At 32.4% G+C, this 17483-nt stretch overlaps 1 protein-coding gene across 2 annotated transcripts; it reads right to left on the bottom strand.

Moving 5' to 3' along the window:
- Positions 1 to 4084: 4084 nt before the first annotated feature.
- LOC121798972 (ras-related protein RABE1a-like) lies at positions 4085 to 8844 on the bottom strand. Of its 2 annotated transcripts, XR_006050126.1 has the most exons (10): positions 8695 to 8844; positions 8489 to 8604; positions 7519 to 7591; positions 7325 to 7425; positions 5610 to 5675; positions 5240 to 5337; positions 4826 to 4888; positions 4657 to 4749; positions 4433 to 4565; positions 4085 to 4336 (listed from the first exon to the last, which is right to left on the bottom strand). XR_006050126.1 is itself a non-coding variant. In XM_042198259.1 (9 exons), the coding sequence occupies exons 2-9, from the start codon at positions 8559 to 8561 to the stop codon at positions 4485 to 4487; spliced, it is 648 nt and encodes a 215-aa protein (XP_042054193.1). In that variant the 5' UTR covers positions 8562 to 8604; positions 8695 to 8844; the 3' UTR covers positions 4368 to 4484. The 2 variants fall into 2 exon arrangements, 1 of the variants encoding a protein (XP_042054193.1); XM_042198259.1 differs by lacking the exon at positions 4085 to 4336 and having other exon boundaries at positions 4368 to 4565.
- Between the last annotated feature and the right edge of the window lie 8639 nt (positions 8845 to 17483).

Here is a 17483-nt window from a genome sequence, read left to right as displayed (position 1 = left end):
ATGCATGTTGGTAGATGGCTTTGAATCAGTGGGAGTTACAGTTTTATATGTCTTAGAAACATTTTGTGTTGAGACAATATTACTTGATCACATTATATGAAAATTTTATTTCCTATGGGTTTTGTGCACTTATTGGAATAATTGTTTTAAATGTTTGATTTTATTCTAAATATTTGTTCCCTTGAATTATGACTGTCGTTAATGGTGTGAGACATTAATGATATAGTATAATTCTAAAATAGCCCTAACCAATGATCATCAAGAATGGGATATTGGTGATATGTTATAGGTTAGCATGGGGTTTGCATCACATTCTTCGAGAATGTAGTTGTTCTCACAACTATGAGATATTAGATACTCGTGATGGACACATGGTATACTTTGGAGAGTATTGGTATACCCTACTATTAAACTGTTTTGTGAAGTGTCTACAGTTTATTAGTACATGAAGTATGTAATAGTCCTTGGATCTGAGGTCATTACACATTTTGTTTGTTGAGTGATGTGCTTTGACCTTATACAACGCTTTGCCTCCCCTCGGAGGATTAAGACACGGACTTGTGTTGGGTACATCATAAGATAAATGGAAATGGTAGTTGAGCCAAGAATGAGATTCATTCCTCGATTAGAATTTCGAGAGAACACTCAAATTCTCTATATTACTTGACCATTAAGTCATTGGCCAATGCAAAGATATATTCAATTAAAGTAATTGAATATGATCGAATGGGTCATTTAATAAAGATGAGATAAAGTGATTGAGCTATTTGGATGACACATGACAAATCTTAGGCTCAATCGGGTGGTTCGTGAATGAAAGGATATTACTATAAACTTTGTGTAAGGGCTTGTTTACCGAATTCACGTAAACGTTCTTCATATATCGAGCTACGCTGCCAACGCAGTCTAGGAGTTTTGTGCGGACTTCGATTAGATCGCCGTCGATAATGAGGGCCTAAAGGGTCACACTATAAGTGTATTTTGATCCGCTCAAGGGTACAAAGTTGGAACTGCGTATTATATCTAATGCTAGTCCAAGTGGGAGATTGAAAGGATATGGGCTAGATTAGATTAATATGGATTAAATAATTATAGTTGGGCTACAATTATAATTAGTCCATAAGCCCAACAATCATGAAACCCTAATGACTCTTTGTCTATATATATGGTTATTTATTCTCCATTGTGGGATGATGAGAAATAGCGTAACATTAGAGAGAAAATAGCTCTGTAGAGAGAATTCCTAGCTTTCTTCTACGGAGCAATTGTACCGGGATAGTTCCTGCATCGGATTGGATTGCACGTGGACCTCGATAGTAGTGGATTCAACTTGCAGGATTCAATCGAAGAAGAACAACACAACAAGTAAGATTTAGTTCCGTTGTGTGTTACGTGCTCAACTTGCAATATGATTATGAATCTAGATCTGTTATTCTTGTCTGCAATTTCCGCTGCGCTCATTAGATGAATACAAGAATTCCTAACACAAAGGTGCGTCGGTATCCCAATTTTACCACAAACTAACAACTTTATAATTATTGTGTTTGTGTGCTACCAAAACCACACCCTCACATTATCCTTTTTCACGCTATATATTTGAGATACCATTACATGTATTTGTCTCACATGCACACCTATTTTTATATCTTTAACACAAAATGGAATCATATTTAAAGTATATGAATGTGATTTTCTCATATAGTACTATGCTACTAGCGAATAAATGTATTATAAATGTATATGGTTGACAAAATAAAAATATCTTTTATTGTGTAATATAAAAATATTTTATTGAACGTATAAATTTATTGCATTTGCTATTTAATTCAAAATTTAATTTCAAAAAATGAGTTGCTCTGATATGCCTAAGAATTGCATCCATGCATCAATAAGATTCTAGTAGTATAATTTTTCTTTCTTTGCATAATATATTAAATCAATTGTATATATTTGCCATTCTTTTGAATTTATAAATTTAGCATAAGTTTTACAATGTTGTAATACATTCATTACTTTCATTTTGCACTAATTATAATGAATTAGATTATCTTAATCCAAAGGCTGAAAATAAAATTCTGGTCATGGCAATCATATTTTTCATTTAAACATCTTTAGAAGTTATTTGGTTAGGAAATATTTGTCCACACCATTCCCATCAAAAGATTCAACAATAATGTCATCTTTTCTATATCATCCGGCTGTAGTATGAATCCCAATCACGCTTGCTATTCGACCTCTTTGAATGCACTAATTTTCAATTTATATCTGTTTCATTTATATACTACATTATTAAATTAAAAAATCGTTTAGATATATTATGATTGTTATTATTCTAATTTCTAAAATGAATACAAAGTAGGAGTAATTACAAGTCTAAAAAGCAACGAGTGGTGTAATAGTTTCATTTTACATTTTGTGCTTAAATCCCATTCTTATGTTTGGGATATTTAGTCATTTAACTCTTGATTCCATCTAGATTCAAATTAATTACTTGTCATTTAAATTTGAAAATAGTAAAGCAAACTAGCATAAAAGAAAATTAACCTCTACATAATGATGTATAATAAAATGGAAAAAATAAAGTATAACTAAAAAAATTTGAAGAAGTACAAAAATGAAATTTGACGTGGTGGAGTTAATTGAGATAGATGTAAAGGGATGATATAAAAATAAAATAACTGCCCCCCTATGATTTTTGCCTTTGTTTTGTGTGTATATAATAATGCATATGGATTCTTCAAGATTACTTTTATTCTGTTGAGATTTCCCTATTGTAAACCTGTGTAGAAATTAAAGTAAGAGAAAGGATTTAAGACTCCCAATCATAATCGTAACAACTTGTTCGTTATGATAAAAAGTATTAAAATATATATGCATGAATTTGAGTAAAAAAGGTATTATGGACAGCCATAAAAAGTGTTAGATTCTGCTTACAATTTTTTTAAAAAAATAACTTTGCTTTACAAGAAAGTGTTTGAAATATCTTATAGTTACACCTGCACATGTTTCAATAAATGTTGTTGAAAATTTAGACTTCCGTATGATTAATTTAATAAATATGGTTATTTTTTAGTTGTCAAATTAAAATAATCCATTAAATATTAGTATAGATTAATGTGTACTCTATTTAATTTATTCGCTTACCTTTTGATGAAAATATTTCTATTTTTTTTCTTTTATTATATTTTATTAATTTTACATTAATGTAGAAAAAAAGTTCAGCGCTCAGTCTATCACAATAATATGCACTATTTTCTTTTTTAGTCCGTCCTATAATAATATAATAATTTGTATTTTTTAGTTTTGAAAAATCTTTTCTATTTAATGAGGTGGACCCATTCTCTTATTGCATTAAAACATGTGTCCAACCAAGAGTGAACACTTATGGGACAGAGGAGTATTATTTATTTTGGAAATAATAAAATTTAATAAGAAAGTAAGTAAGCTAGATATTGGTATTTGATTTACAATGGGCTATATTTGTCATCCAATCAAAAAATTGGAATCAAAATGTGGATCGAGGAAGTAAAGCAACCAATCTAGTAGAGCAAATAGTTTATATGACTGCCTTTATATCATTAAAGCAATATTTGGCAGTAAAGCTCCATTACATATTAATGTACCCAAAAAAAAAGAAAATCATGAAATAGTAGGAAATTGGCTCTCATATTACTGAATCAAATCATGCATTTTTCTTTTTCTGACTCTGAGAGCATCACGTATGAAGGGCCCTCCCCCACACACACAACACAACCATCACCAAAATCACAAAAATAATTGGACCAAAACCAGTTCCGTGGTCAAAAGGAAATTTTTAAAAGTTAATGTCGTGCTTTTACATAAAGTTGAAACTTTTTATAGAAACCTCAAACATGAATTGGAAAGGATCGCCGATTCCATAAAAGCTCAATTCCATGAAGGTTGATCAATATTTTATTTTTCGATTTTCTTTTCATTTCATGGAAACTGATCACTAGTGTTTCAAGATGATGTTCGATTTCCTAGATAAAATAGTGATAAGATATAATCTAGGATTAAGTTGTCAGATTATTGAGTAAGAAAGAGCTAATAATTATCACATGACTATCCATCTAAGATTAAATCATGAGATTCAATCTCAATAAGCAAACATAACAGTTAATTTGTTATCGTTTACAAAACCTAAATTGTATCTAATTTTTAGTATTTTTTTTATTAGCAACGCCCCTTTTTCCATTACTATATATAGAAAGATAACTGCTGCAGCAGTCCTCCCATCCTTCTTTTGTGACTTGCGCTGGCAGAGAAGGTATTAAAACATCCTAAAATAATGGCACCAAACTAAGGTAGGGTGTTCCTGAGATTGAGACTTCATCTTAATACCAAAATGAGAAGAAAAAAAACATAATATTAGCACCTAAAAAAATTGAGGGATAGCAAATACAAGCAATACCAATATTGTCATAACAAATTGATCGACTAAGGGGATCACTGCGCACACTATCTTAACCACAGCAAGCTGATTTTTGAGCAGCTTGAGCAGACCCACCATTCTGGTCTGGATGGTTTATCTTTATAGTCTGCGGCTGCATTCATGTTGGAATACGATCAGATTCTGATGTGGCAGCCTTAAAAAAACAACAAATATGCCATCTTATGACTAACAACACTTAGTACCTCAGCCTTTGAGTCAGAGTCCGCGAGTCTTTGCTTTATGTCCCTGGCAATTGAGAAGAAAACCTCCTCTACGTTCATGTTTGTCTTAGCACTCTGTTAACACGATCATGTTAGACTGTCTTACTCTGTATCAGATATTGATGTAAGCCAACAAGTGCTAGGCACTTACAGTCTCAAAAAATTTGATTCCATATTCATCAGCTAGTGCTTGACCCTTGGAGGTAGGAACAGCCTATGGAGTTCAATTTATTCAGAATATTGTGGAAAACAAGCAAAATAAGAAAATAAACACACACAATATGCAATTGTTAGAGCAACCATTATTCTGGCCCCCAGTCGTCATTCTATTGTATTTCTAATTCTTGAATTTACCGAGATTTATTGCACACGGTCACATTTGATTCGTCTGATGTACAAGCATGATGATTTCAATTGAATTGCAACTAGATGTAACCCTATGTAACATCACACTCCAGCAGTCAAATATACCCACAAGTGTATAGCTCATAAGTATGTGACTGTGTGAGTCTGCAAGAAAGAGAGAGCTGTATATATATATAACAGACAGAGACAGAAAGAGTACCCTTTTGCTTTCATCCATATCAGCTTTGTTTCCCACCAATATCTTGTTGACGTTGTCAGAGGCGTGTTGCTCGATGTTTCTGATCCAATTCCTAATATCTGATAAAAAGGAAGAGGTCAAAATTTGACAGCGAAGAAATATGGTTAACTACCACAAGGTTAAAAGAGTATTGACAATCAACAATATATGTGGAAACTAAAAATCAGCTATTATGATTATATAACTATAACAAAAAAATCGAGTGAAGAGTGATTGCTGTTGAAAGATTATTTAGAACCAAAGATAAATGTGGAATTCTAAAAATCGTCCAATAGCTATTATGATTATATAATTATTACTATAATATGAAAACCGAGTGAAGAATGATTACTGTTAAAAGATGCCTCATCAGTAACATCATACACCAGCAATATACCCATTGCTCCACGATAGTAAGCTGCAAATGAAGCATTTCTCAGGCAATGATATTCTATAACATGGAATATATGATAAGTTATGACAAATTCTTGAAATACATAAAGAGAAAAATAGGCAGAATCATTCCACAAATAGGTAAAATATTTTTGCTTCAGCAACAATATACAATAGCACTGTAGCAGTACTCAGTGTGGTCTCAAAAGGTGCAACAACAGCCTCTACTGACCCATGTAATTTGATAACAACGAAGCTAGATGCAGCAATTAAATGAACATGAACTGGACAAACGCATGTGTGAGTAGTTTCCTATTATGACAGCAACCAGAAATCTAAACCAAAATTTAGCATTACATAAATTCCTTCAGCTAATATAAAAAGTTCCCAAAAATTCAAAGAGAACTAATTACCAAAAAATTGTGTCTATATATTTTGTGGTTATCATATAGAAGAAGATCCAACCATTTGTTCATAGAACAAATTAAAACGCTAATACATATGCATACAGTTATAATGCAGTATATGGTTAAAATATACTTTCATAAAAGAACTATTACAGCTTACATGAAAATAAAACTAAAGAGTGTTAAATTGATCATTGGAAATTCACCAACTCCTCTTTTAGCATCTCATTCCTTGAGTGAAGAAATCTAGACCTTGTTGGATATTCCTTATTGACTTCTGAACTAGCTTATGAGCTTGAGTTCCGCTTGAATCATTTTAGAATACTGGATATAAGTTTTTAATGAAGGCTGATAAGCTCTAATAAAATTCTGACTTTTTCTAAGCATGAAGTATAAACAGATCAAAAGCATGGCCCTTCCCATAAGTCCATAACCCAGTTTCCATTTGAAGTCATTCATCTCCACTACTTTGCTTCACAAACCAGTCATCCCCTACCCCACTTTCAAGGACTCCTGGCACAAACACTCTCCCCTACCCTACCCACATCACTAGCTTTGACTCATTCTACCACTTGATCCCTTGTAATGTAACCATCTTCCATAATCATGGAAATGGTTGAAAAGAAGTTTGAGAGATCTAATAAGGTTTGCACAGGATGATCCATAGAAGAGAGAGAGAGAGAGAGAGAGAGAGAGAGAGAGAGACAGAACTAAAAGAATGAATCTCAAGATACATGCATATGTGACATAGGGAGATAAGCAAAAGAAAGTAGAAAGGGGAGCTACTATTATTCACTGCATGGAGCCTAATAATCTTGACATTAAAGACCCATTCTTTCAAGTAGTTTGCAATCAACTGTGGACTATAGGAAGCATTTTAGCCAGTCCAATAGTATAAAAGTCACCAGTCAATTATTTTTTTCAGATCAACTTGCCCCAAGTACAACACTTCACATAACATAACTATAATCAGCTACAAGGACTTTAAAGCATTCTCATCAAACAGTATACTACCAGGTAATGAAATTCTGTAAAAAAATCCCAAACCCAAATCATTGTAGGCAGACTAATCTGTCCTAGCCAATGCAATTCATATTTCTTAACTGCAACTTAGTGACTTACCATACTAGCAAAGAAAAAAATCTGTACATGCCACATTATATCTGTGGTAACTTGTAAGTATAAATGAGTTGCAAGTGATGAGATTTCTATTCAAGTTTTCTCAATAGAAGGAGGAGGGAGGAGTCCTGCATCATTCAAACAGTACCAGTTGTTATAGTACGAAATCGCTCTTGTCCAGCAGTATCCCATATTTGCAGTTTGATTCTTTTACCATCAAGCTCAATAGTTCTTATCTTAAAATCAATCCTGTAAGAGAATGGCATTATCAAATACAACGTGTAGGAGAAATTTTTGAGACGTAAACTGTAGCAAAAATATCTACAAATGACAGGAACCAACCCAATCGTAGTGATGAAACTGGTGGTGAAAGAACCATCTGAAAAACGTAAAAGAAGGCAACTCTTACCCACACCTGAGCAAGCCATCAAAACAGATAAGACTTAAATCAGTTCAACAGTACATTTGAGATTAGTTTAGCAAATTGATAAATAAAAGGTTAGAAAAAAAATTTGCGCCATGAATATACAAAAGGAACAAATAAAAATAAACAGTTAGCTCAAAGAGTTTCTTATGAAACACTTCTTGTCATAGAAACACGAGTTCTTTGATATCCATGAGACTGTGAGAGGGTTAACTAACCATCAACCAGTTTGAAAATAACATACTGGATTAGCGCAGACTGATACCATCATTCATGAGTGGATACATTTTAATAGATCATAAAGCAGCAGCTCATTTGCTAACTTGCAATATGCTATCAAAAGCAACCTAACAAGTAACACCAAGAACTCCAAACAATTAACTGGAACTCATTATTATCACTAGTTTAACATACAGCGCACCATTTTATTTATCTTAGCCCCTTTATCCATTTTTTTTCTCAAATCTCTCTTAAGATTTAAAAACAAACTTAAACTCTCCTCAAGCCTTAACAATGGAAATCATCCAAATGCAACTCCCGATGCCTAGTAATCTAAAATTCATACAAGTATCATCTCTGCCTCAAATATACATGCACATAAATGTATCTCATTTTCCTTGTCACATTAACAAGCACTCGATCAGGCAGAGCTCTTGAAAGAGCCACTTTACAGAGGCAATCCATCTTCGCCAGTAAATCGGAACAAAAGAAAAACATGATCGATCATACAAAATGTCCGTGAAATCAACACAATGGAGATCGTCGGTATATTCAAACATTCCGCACCAATTGCAGCTGAAAATTCAAAAATCCATACGGCTCGCATTTAAACCGCAAATAGCCAGAAATTCTTAGATAATACAGATTTCGGAAAGAAAAAAAACTCACCGCTATCACCGATCAAGAGAAGCTTGATGAGGCAGTCATAATCGGCTCGTGCTCTGGCGGGTGGAGCGGCCATCTGATTTCAAATAGTATATTTTTATTTTTATTTCAAACAAACCCTAGAAAACAGAAAAATAAGACCTAATTAGTTCAGATATATGGCGATGAATAAAATTTGAAATGTAGGGGAAACTGGAAAGAGTTATTACCAGATCGGAAATGGAAGACAGAAAAGATGGATCTAATGAAGGAGGAAAGAGGAAAAACAGAAAAAGAGGAGGGAAGCAGCAGTGGTCGGTCGTTGAACTCTGTAATTTTTTTTTTTTTGTATTTTATTTTCTTCATCGCAATATTATTTTATTCCAATTCCATTTTCTGAATAAATCAATTAAAAATATGAAGTACAGTGTGACTTTCTAATTAAAAATCTTTGTTACTTTTCTCGTAAGTTTTTACTTTTGGGACGGCCTGAATGAATGACTTGTTTTAATGGATTGACAAATATTACTCCAACAATTGTAACGGTTGAAAAGCGTACAATAATTTGAAAATACTCAATAAGAAAAATTATTAGCTAGTCGTATTGTTAAATACTTCTTTCGTGGACTACGGGTCTCATTTACTTTTTTACACTTATTTTATAAAAATGATAACAAATAGTTAAAAAGGAGAAATGATAGAGTAAGAGAGAGAATAATGTAGAGAAGACTCTTGTCTATGTTATTCTCTCTCTTATTTTATCATTTTTACACTCTAACTATTTATTATCATTTTTATAAAACAAGTGCAAAAAATAAACGGGACTCCTATTCGTGGAAGGAGGGAGTATAAAAATTATATACTTTAGGCCCACGAGGAAAGAAAAATGAAACGGATTTTGAGGCCATGAAAATGAAGCCCATATATAATGGCAATATAAGTTAACTATTTACCCGTTCAATATTTTATACTTCTACTAGAGTTTAGCCCGTTCAATATTTTATGCTACTATATTATACTAAGGGATGTTCGGTTTGCAAGATTGTATCCGATATTAAATTTATACTGAGTATAGTTCATGATATTCAATCTCACAACTCAATCCTAGATGGATAATCATGGGATAACTAGTCATAGCTAATCTCTTATGGCTAAATATAATCTCACAACTCAATCCTAAATTATATCTTGGTATTATTTTATCTTGGAAACCGAACACCACCTAAAAGAAACTATATACACGTTTTTACTTGCTCATAGTATTTTTCATTTTCAGAGAATATATACACAAATAATGACAATATGCCTAAGCATTATAGTCCATAGAAATGTGGTTGTTTCAAAGTAACAAGCCATTGTTGGTTTTACAGCGGAAATCTATTTAGTTTGATTGAAAGATTTATATCTAAACATGCTTTTATCCGATTGTAAACTAGAAACATATTCATAAGCATATAATCACAAAGCAATTTGAATATATGCAATTAATTCAACGTACCGTTAGGGGTGGGTAGGTACGGTATACCTTACCGTATACATTACCGTAAATTCGGTATATGAAAAAATCATACCTTTACCTTACCAAAATTTTCGGTACACCGAACTTCGGTATACCTTATTTTCGGTATAGCAAATTTTCATACCGATACCGTACTTCATTCTTGGTATACCATACCGAAGTTCAGTATACCTTACTTTCAACATCAATGAAAATAGAATATTTGAGTTTTTAAAATATTATGTATATTTATAATTTAAAAAATATGTTAAATATATTTTATTCATAATTATAACTATATTTCACAACAGAATTTAATAATTTAATAATTTAAAAATATATAAAACATATTTTATATATAATTATATATATTTATATTTTGTTGTATATACCTTAATTTACGATATATTCCGAATTTCGGTATGCCACGGTATATGAAAATTTATATCGTTACCTTACTGAAATCTTTCGGTAAGGTATCATACAGTGCCGAAAGTCACGGTATACCGAACATTCGGTATTTTCGGTACGATAAGGCCGGTATTTCGGTAATTCGATATTTTTTCCCAGCCCTACGTACTGTAAGAATTCAAGAGTTGAATTCTATCACCGTCTTCAATTGATCTCAACCACAAATCTTCTGATTTGTTCCCTTTTAACTCGAATTTGACCTTTGTGTGGGCAAAGCTAGTCAAATCCTCAAAGGCTGGAAAAGAATTGAAGACATAAATCTTTGGGTTGAAGAACCCTAAATTACCGATTTTTCACTCTCTCTCAAATTGCAGAGATCGATTTTTTATGAATTAATTACGGTCTGTCTTCTTTTCTTCTCCCCTTTATATTAACTTAATTATTTTGGGCCAGACCAGGGATATGTGGAGGATTGGAATGGGCCACAGTTCAGGCTTTCACTAATTAAATTAAAGTAATTTAATTCAAGCCCAAGCTTAAATATTATTATCATCCACTATAGATATAATATTGACTGCCCGTCCAAACCAATTTCCGTGTTAAAGATATCAATATCCATTAATTAATATCAAGTATGATATCTGACTTTTATTAATTAATTTTTTTTCCAAGAGTGGTCTAGTTCAGAAACATTATTTAGTATTCATGGAATAAATTCCAACTGACCAGTTTTATGAATAATAAAACATTTTTCTAAACACCTCTTGAGGATATTATCATACTGACATCTCCCAGCACACAATTCATTGCAATAACAATACTAGCACCACTTAGACATTAATGATCATTACCCAATCTATCAGGATTCTTGGGCAACGAAATACCCTCACCATTTGATAAGTCAAAGTAGTTTTCAATTAATATCATATGCTCAATGTTATGTCAACAATGATTAAGAAACGACAATCCCCGAGACCTCGTCTTTCAGTAAATAGCCAAGAAAGACTTATCTCACTATTTGATCCTTTCAGTGCTATACCACACCGACATCGTACATTTCCTTAGGTAAGGAAACTTTCAGACCGACATAGCAACCTTTCACGATAGGTGGTCAAAGCCTATCTAGGTTGTGAAACAATTTTCCTTCGGCAAGAACCGACAAGTTACCTACTGTGAACGCCGCTCACAACTTGTCTACTGTGCAGAAGACTTAGACTTATTTTGCTTAAACTATGTATTTAAATGGAAAACACATTTCAACATCTCATAAATATATAAGCAATATATAAGCAAAATACATTGTAACAAAATATTCTTTCTCATTAAATGGTAAAAATGGATAAAAGAGTTATTACATATACAAGCATTCGAAAATGCTTTTAGTATACTAAACTCTAACAGCCATAACATATCTTCAACCGGTGGAATTATTCCTCATTTCACTATACTGTCCATGTATTGTAAATATAAATTCAGTACTTTTGGATCTCAAAGAAAAACATATATACCAGTGAATGGTGATGCTATGATCTGAATTGATCAAGATAATAATTTATATATTAATGAAGATAGGGTAAGTTTATTAGGTTCTACTTATTAAATTATTATTATTTAGAATAAACTACATAAATGATATCCGATCTTTCACTTTCGCACATAAATGGTACATGATCTTTATTTTATATCGTTTTTGGTACCTATTAATCACATTTTTGGTACCTGATACAATTTTCATCCCAAAATGCCCTCTATATAAATACATTTTCTTATTTGTGTCATTAAGAATATTTTGGGCATACATAAAATTAGTACCAAAAGTGATATTATAATATTTTTTCTCATTCTCTTCACTCTTTATACTACTCTCTCTGTCTGTGAATAGGAATCCTATTTTTTCATTTTAGTCCGTCCGTGAATAGGAGTCATGATTCATAATTACCATAAATGGTAAAAAGGCCCACATTTCACCCACTCAATCTCACTTAAATATCATTTAAAACTAATATATACAAGTGAGACTCATATTTCATTAACTTTTTTTCACCCACTTTTCTTAACATTTCTTAAAACTCGTGCTGGAAAGAAATGAGACTCCTATTCGCGGACGGAGGGAGTATTATTTTGTGATGTTATAAATTAATAATTTTTATTTTCTTAATATCATTTAAATATACTTAATTAAAATTATAGTCATGATTATATTTAATTATTACATTAATAATAGTATTGTTATAATTATATTTAGCATTGTTACAATACTAAAATCTTGTATTAACTAATAAATAATTATAGTATAACTATTTAAATATTGAATAATATAATATTATATAATAATAACGGGTATTATTATTATTTTATATTAAATTAATAACTAATCAATATAGTCTTAATAAAAATTTAAAATTGTGAATTGTGTTCCTAATGATATAAACAATTGAATATTTTTAGTTAGGTGTTTCAACCCTAAAATCAGTATAAAATAATTTAATTAGAAATATTCAATTGATTTAATTAGTTTAAATAATTAATTTAATTAAGTGTTTTGTGCTTTATATTGTAATGCAATTAGATGTATGTATAAAATACTAAAAAGAAAAGAAAGAAGAAAGGAAGATAAAATACTAAAAAGAAAGAAGAAAATGAAGAAAAAAAAAAGAAGTAAGAAAGGAAGAAAAGAGAAATCACGTGTTTGGTACTATTTAATTGAAATTTCCAAAAGAGTGAACTACACTAATAATTCTTGATCTTGTCAAAAAATACACCAATGGTCCCTAAAATTTTTTTTATATCATTTGTGGTACAATAAGGCTAAAGTAACCCTAGGCACCCCTAGTGTGAATATTTAAAGTTTTGGGGCATTTTGGACCTTTCTACTCTTTAATTTTTTTCATTTTTTCTTCCATCACCATTTTCTTTTATAAACTCAATTATACTTTCATTTAAATAATATTTGATGCTTTATGATTACAAAATTTTAAATAAGAAATCAAATGTTTTAATTATGCTTTATTTATTTTTAAAATTAAATATTATTTATTATACAGCTTAATCTGTATGTTTGAGTAGAAAGAATTATATTTAATAGTAACATTTTTCAATATAAATATTAAAGTGAACTATTGAAAATTCTTTGTGGGATTTATTTTTACTTAAATTTTTAAATTTGAGAAGAAAAAATATTATAGTGAATTATAGTAATTTTTTATTTAAAAAATGTTACTTAAATATTTAAATGTGACTATGCTTATGTGAAAAATAAATATTTTAATTACGTTAATTAAAATATAGTATAGTGAAAAATATTTTTTAAATATACTAATTAAAATTTAAGTGAAGTATATCTGACGTAAATTAAAGGTAACTTTTGCAAGTAACATTTTTTACTAAAAATATTAAAGCGAACTATAGTAATTTTTCCATTATAAAGCTAAATCTATACGTTATTCAAGTAATTATTTAAAAAGTGAATTAATTCAAAAGAAAATATTTTTTGTTGTAAAAGGTGCTTTTATGTATGTCCAAAATAATTGCATGATTGAAGAGGTACAAAAACCGTAATTTCCTGATACCGAAATGCCCTCAATGACAGGTCCCAAAAATATAATTTTTAGGGACCAAATAAGCTATAAAAAATTTTTAGGGACCATTGGTATATTTTTCGACAAGATCAGGGACTATTAGTGTAGTTCACTCTTTCCAAAAATATCCTCCATAACAAAAAAATCACATGTTTGGTACCTAGGGTTATTTTTGTCACTGGGTACTAAAAATGATATAAAATAAAGATCAAATACCATTTATTTGCGAAAGTGAAAGATCATGTATCATTTATGTAGTTCACTCTATTTTTAAACAAGTATATTACTCCTTAGGTCCTCTTATATTACTTATAGCATCATAATCCAAAATCAAGACCAAATCTCTACCCTTAGATTTTAAAATGAGTGGATGTGATTAAATCTTACGAATTTCAATAAATAGTAGACAAAATTTCAACAAAAGGGTAAGATCGTCATTCTGTTATCATATCATAAATTTCGTGTTTTTTATATCAACCTAGTGTATTACAAATATCAACACAATGACATGAGTATTTCAATACAAGTCCACAAAAATATCAACACAGTTTTATTGAGATTTTACATGATAATATATTGAGATTTTACATGACTTATATTGAGATTTTTTTATGTATTTGTTGATTAAAAAAACCTGTTTATCAACATATACGAAAACTGAAATAAAAATCATCGAATTTCATCATCCGAACGTCGTCGGAACATATGCCATTTAGATCTCGTTAGAATCCTTATAAAATTACCTTTAATTTGATATATTTTTTGTGAAAAAATAATTTAAATCGAGAGAGTTACGTAAATTTAAAGTTTTAGGATAACTTTAATAAGAGAGAATTGACATTAATACTCTTTAATTTTATTTAATAATTATTTAATTTAAAATATAATCCACTTGATATTATATCAACCACTAGATCTCCTAATCTAATAATTAAAAATTGATCTTAATTTTGGATTGCTAGTTAGCAATTGATGACATCCATTACTCCGTGTTTCAACCAAATTCGGAGAAATCTATCCTAATCTGAAGTGCAAGTTGGGTGAAAAGACTTTGATGCCATTTTTGGGAGTGTGCACAGTCTGTAATCCTCCTCAGTCGAATTAGGGGGGTCTCTTTTGAATACTGCAAAGTTTGCAAAACTCATGGATGAATTCTTATGGGCACTCAATCCTTCGCCAGTAGAAATGTGGCATCACAGTCAGCACGTTCGTTTTGATATCGATAGCATGCTGGGTGATGAGCTCGCAGGCTTGCAGGTGTCGTGTTAAGCAAGGATGTATTCTACTGATCAGGATAGAAGTCCAAGCCAACCTGAACCTGGCATCAAAGAAATTCCTCAACCCACTTGTACTGGCTAGTATAGTGGAGGTAATGATCGAATCCCACATAGATGGATGCGCTTTGGGTAATTGTGGTGATAGTCTGGAGGGGGTTGGTTAGCTACCACGCTTGGGTTGAGATTCTACCTAGACAGGAATTAAAGGTGGTACTCTACTGACTGGGTGGTGTGAAAGTGAACGACATGTGGCTGTGTACGTGAGAGTGGGGGACAAGGTGTTTCAGGGACATGTGGAAAGTAGATAGTTACTATAAAAGGCTAAACGGAATATCAGAGAATAATTGGTGGTTTGGTGTCTACACTGTCAGGTCTGTAGGGTACCAGCAGAAAAGCAAAGGACAAAAGCAAAAGTAACTAAAAAGCAAAAGCGGTCCCAAACTTGGATGTGGATGTTGTCTTCTTCAACAAGCATGAACAAAATTAAACAAACTCAGATTCCATAGATGAAATTACAGATTAACAACTCCACAATTCAGATCCACAAATTAACTCACTAAAATTCGAAGATTAAACGAGCGAAATCAAGAACTACACATACTGGACGACATGCAAGGTGGCAGAATCACGTAAACTCAGATTTCGCCCTTAATCACTTCAGAAATTAAATTTAGACAGCTACTTAACTAACAATCACAGATCAAGCAACTCCAAATGAAATCATGCCTTTAACACTTAGAAATTACCGCAACAACTAGATCTATGCTACCTAGGCAGAGTGAAACAGATTCAAACCGAAAGAGATGCATAAATACAACTTCATTGCATAAAACGTTTGGATCCCAATAAAACACTTCAAAAGATAACAAGTACTGAAAATGCAACAGATCCAACGAAACGATAACAAGTAAGATTAACTAGGAAAGCGAGTAAAGATAGTTTTGCCACTCCGGGCGATGAAACTGCTACGACTACGAAATAAACTGGCTGGAACGATAGAAGGCGATTCTCCGGTGGAACTTCAGGTGACCATGGTTGTGGCGAGGAATGAGAAGATTTTGGATTATGCTGAAGGAACTGATCTACCGATAGAGAATACTCTAACTAAGTGTGAATGCCGATGATGATCCTCTCTCCAAGTGGCTTCCTTTTATAGGGAGGTCTCCCCTTGCTTTTTAGGGTAGACTCTCTGCATGAAATGACTCTTTTGCCCTTATTTGTGGTTGATCCTTCCCAGCAATCCTTCTTCTCCATCTCGAGCCTTTTTGGCATGCATCCTGGTCAGTATTGCACCCTTCTGGGGCTCTTTTCACCTGAGTTATCCGAACCCTCTCGTACTGACTGGGACCTTTTTCCTGCACACTTTAGCAACTGTTTTGCAGATATAATTCAATTACGCACGTTATACAGACCAGTAACCAAGGCCTAGAATGCGACTTATCAAACTGCTCACACTTACCACATGCAAGCGTGAAGAACAAACAAAAAGAAATAAGTCTAATTCTAGCCTAGTTACATCCCTGACCGACTCTATCCTAAGCTAGACTCTAAACTTTGACGCAAAGAAAAACACATACACGACGGATAAACACATATAAACAGACACACAAGCACTTAAACACGTTGAAAGGGCTATATTTTCAACCATCCCTCCCCTTGGGATCTGGTGCAATCCGACCTTAGACAGCCTTGAACTTCTGCCGCCCCTTTTCCTTCTCAGTTAGTATATCTGCTCGTCAAGATCACCCAAACTCTCGGCCAAACACCAGATTCGCTCAGTCACTCATTCCTCACCGGGGATGTTAGGACTGTTTTATCTCAAAATGCTGAACCACAGATGCTTCGGACTCAGATCTCACGTGCGGCTTCTGAAGGGCTTTAAGGTTTGTAATGGGGCTATTGGTTTGTAGTGTTTGGGGTGGATGTTCCTAAGGCTCTAAGGTTCAAAAACTACTACTTTATTTTGATGTTGGGGGAACTATGTGCATTTGGGCTCTTGGCTGTTGCTTCTTTTCGGCGGGACGTTTCCTGATATTGGACTCCAACTGGTCAGTAGCTTCTTTGTGGCTTTGCCACCCTTATTCCTTCTTCCTTCCTTTTGTGGTCAAGTGTTTTCGACCATTTTCTTCAACATTTTTTATGTGGCTTCGCCACCCTTATTCCTTCTTATTTTCTTTGGACCTGAGATTTTTCCTGGTCGATTTTCTCCTTGCCCCTCGACTTCTTTCTCTAGTTGGTTTTTCCTATATGTCCTC

Source organism: Salvia splendens, chromosome 4 (assembly GCF_004379255.2).
Source record: "Salvia splendens isolate huo1 chromosome 4, SspV2, whole genome shotgun sequence".
NCBI classification, from domain to species: Eukaryota; Viridiplantae; Streptophyta; class Magnoliopsida; order Lamiales; family Lamiaceae; genus Salvia; species Salvia splendens.
Note: the sequence above shows the minus strand (reverse complement) of the source record. Positions and strands in the feature narration are given on the sequence as shown.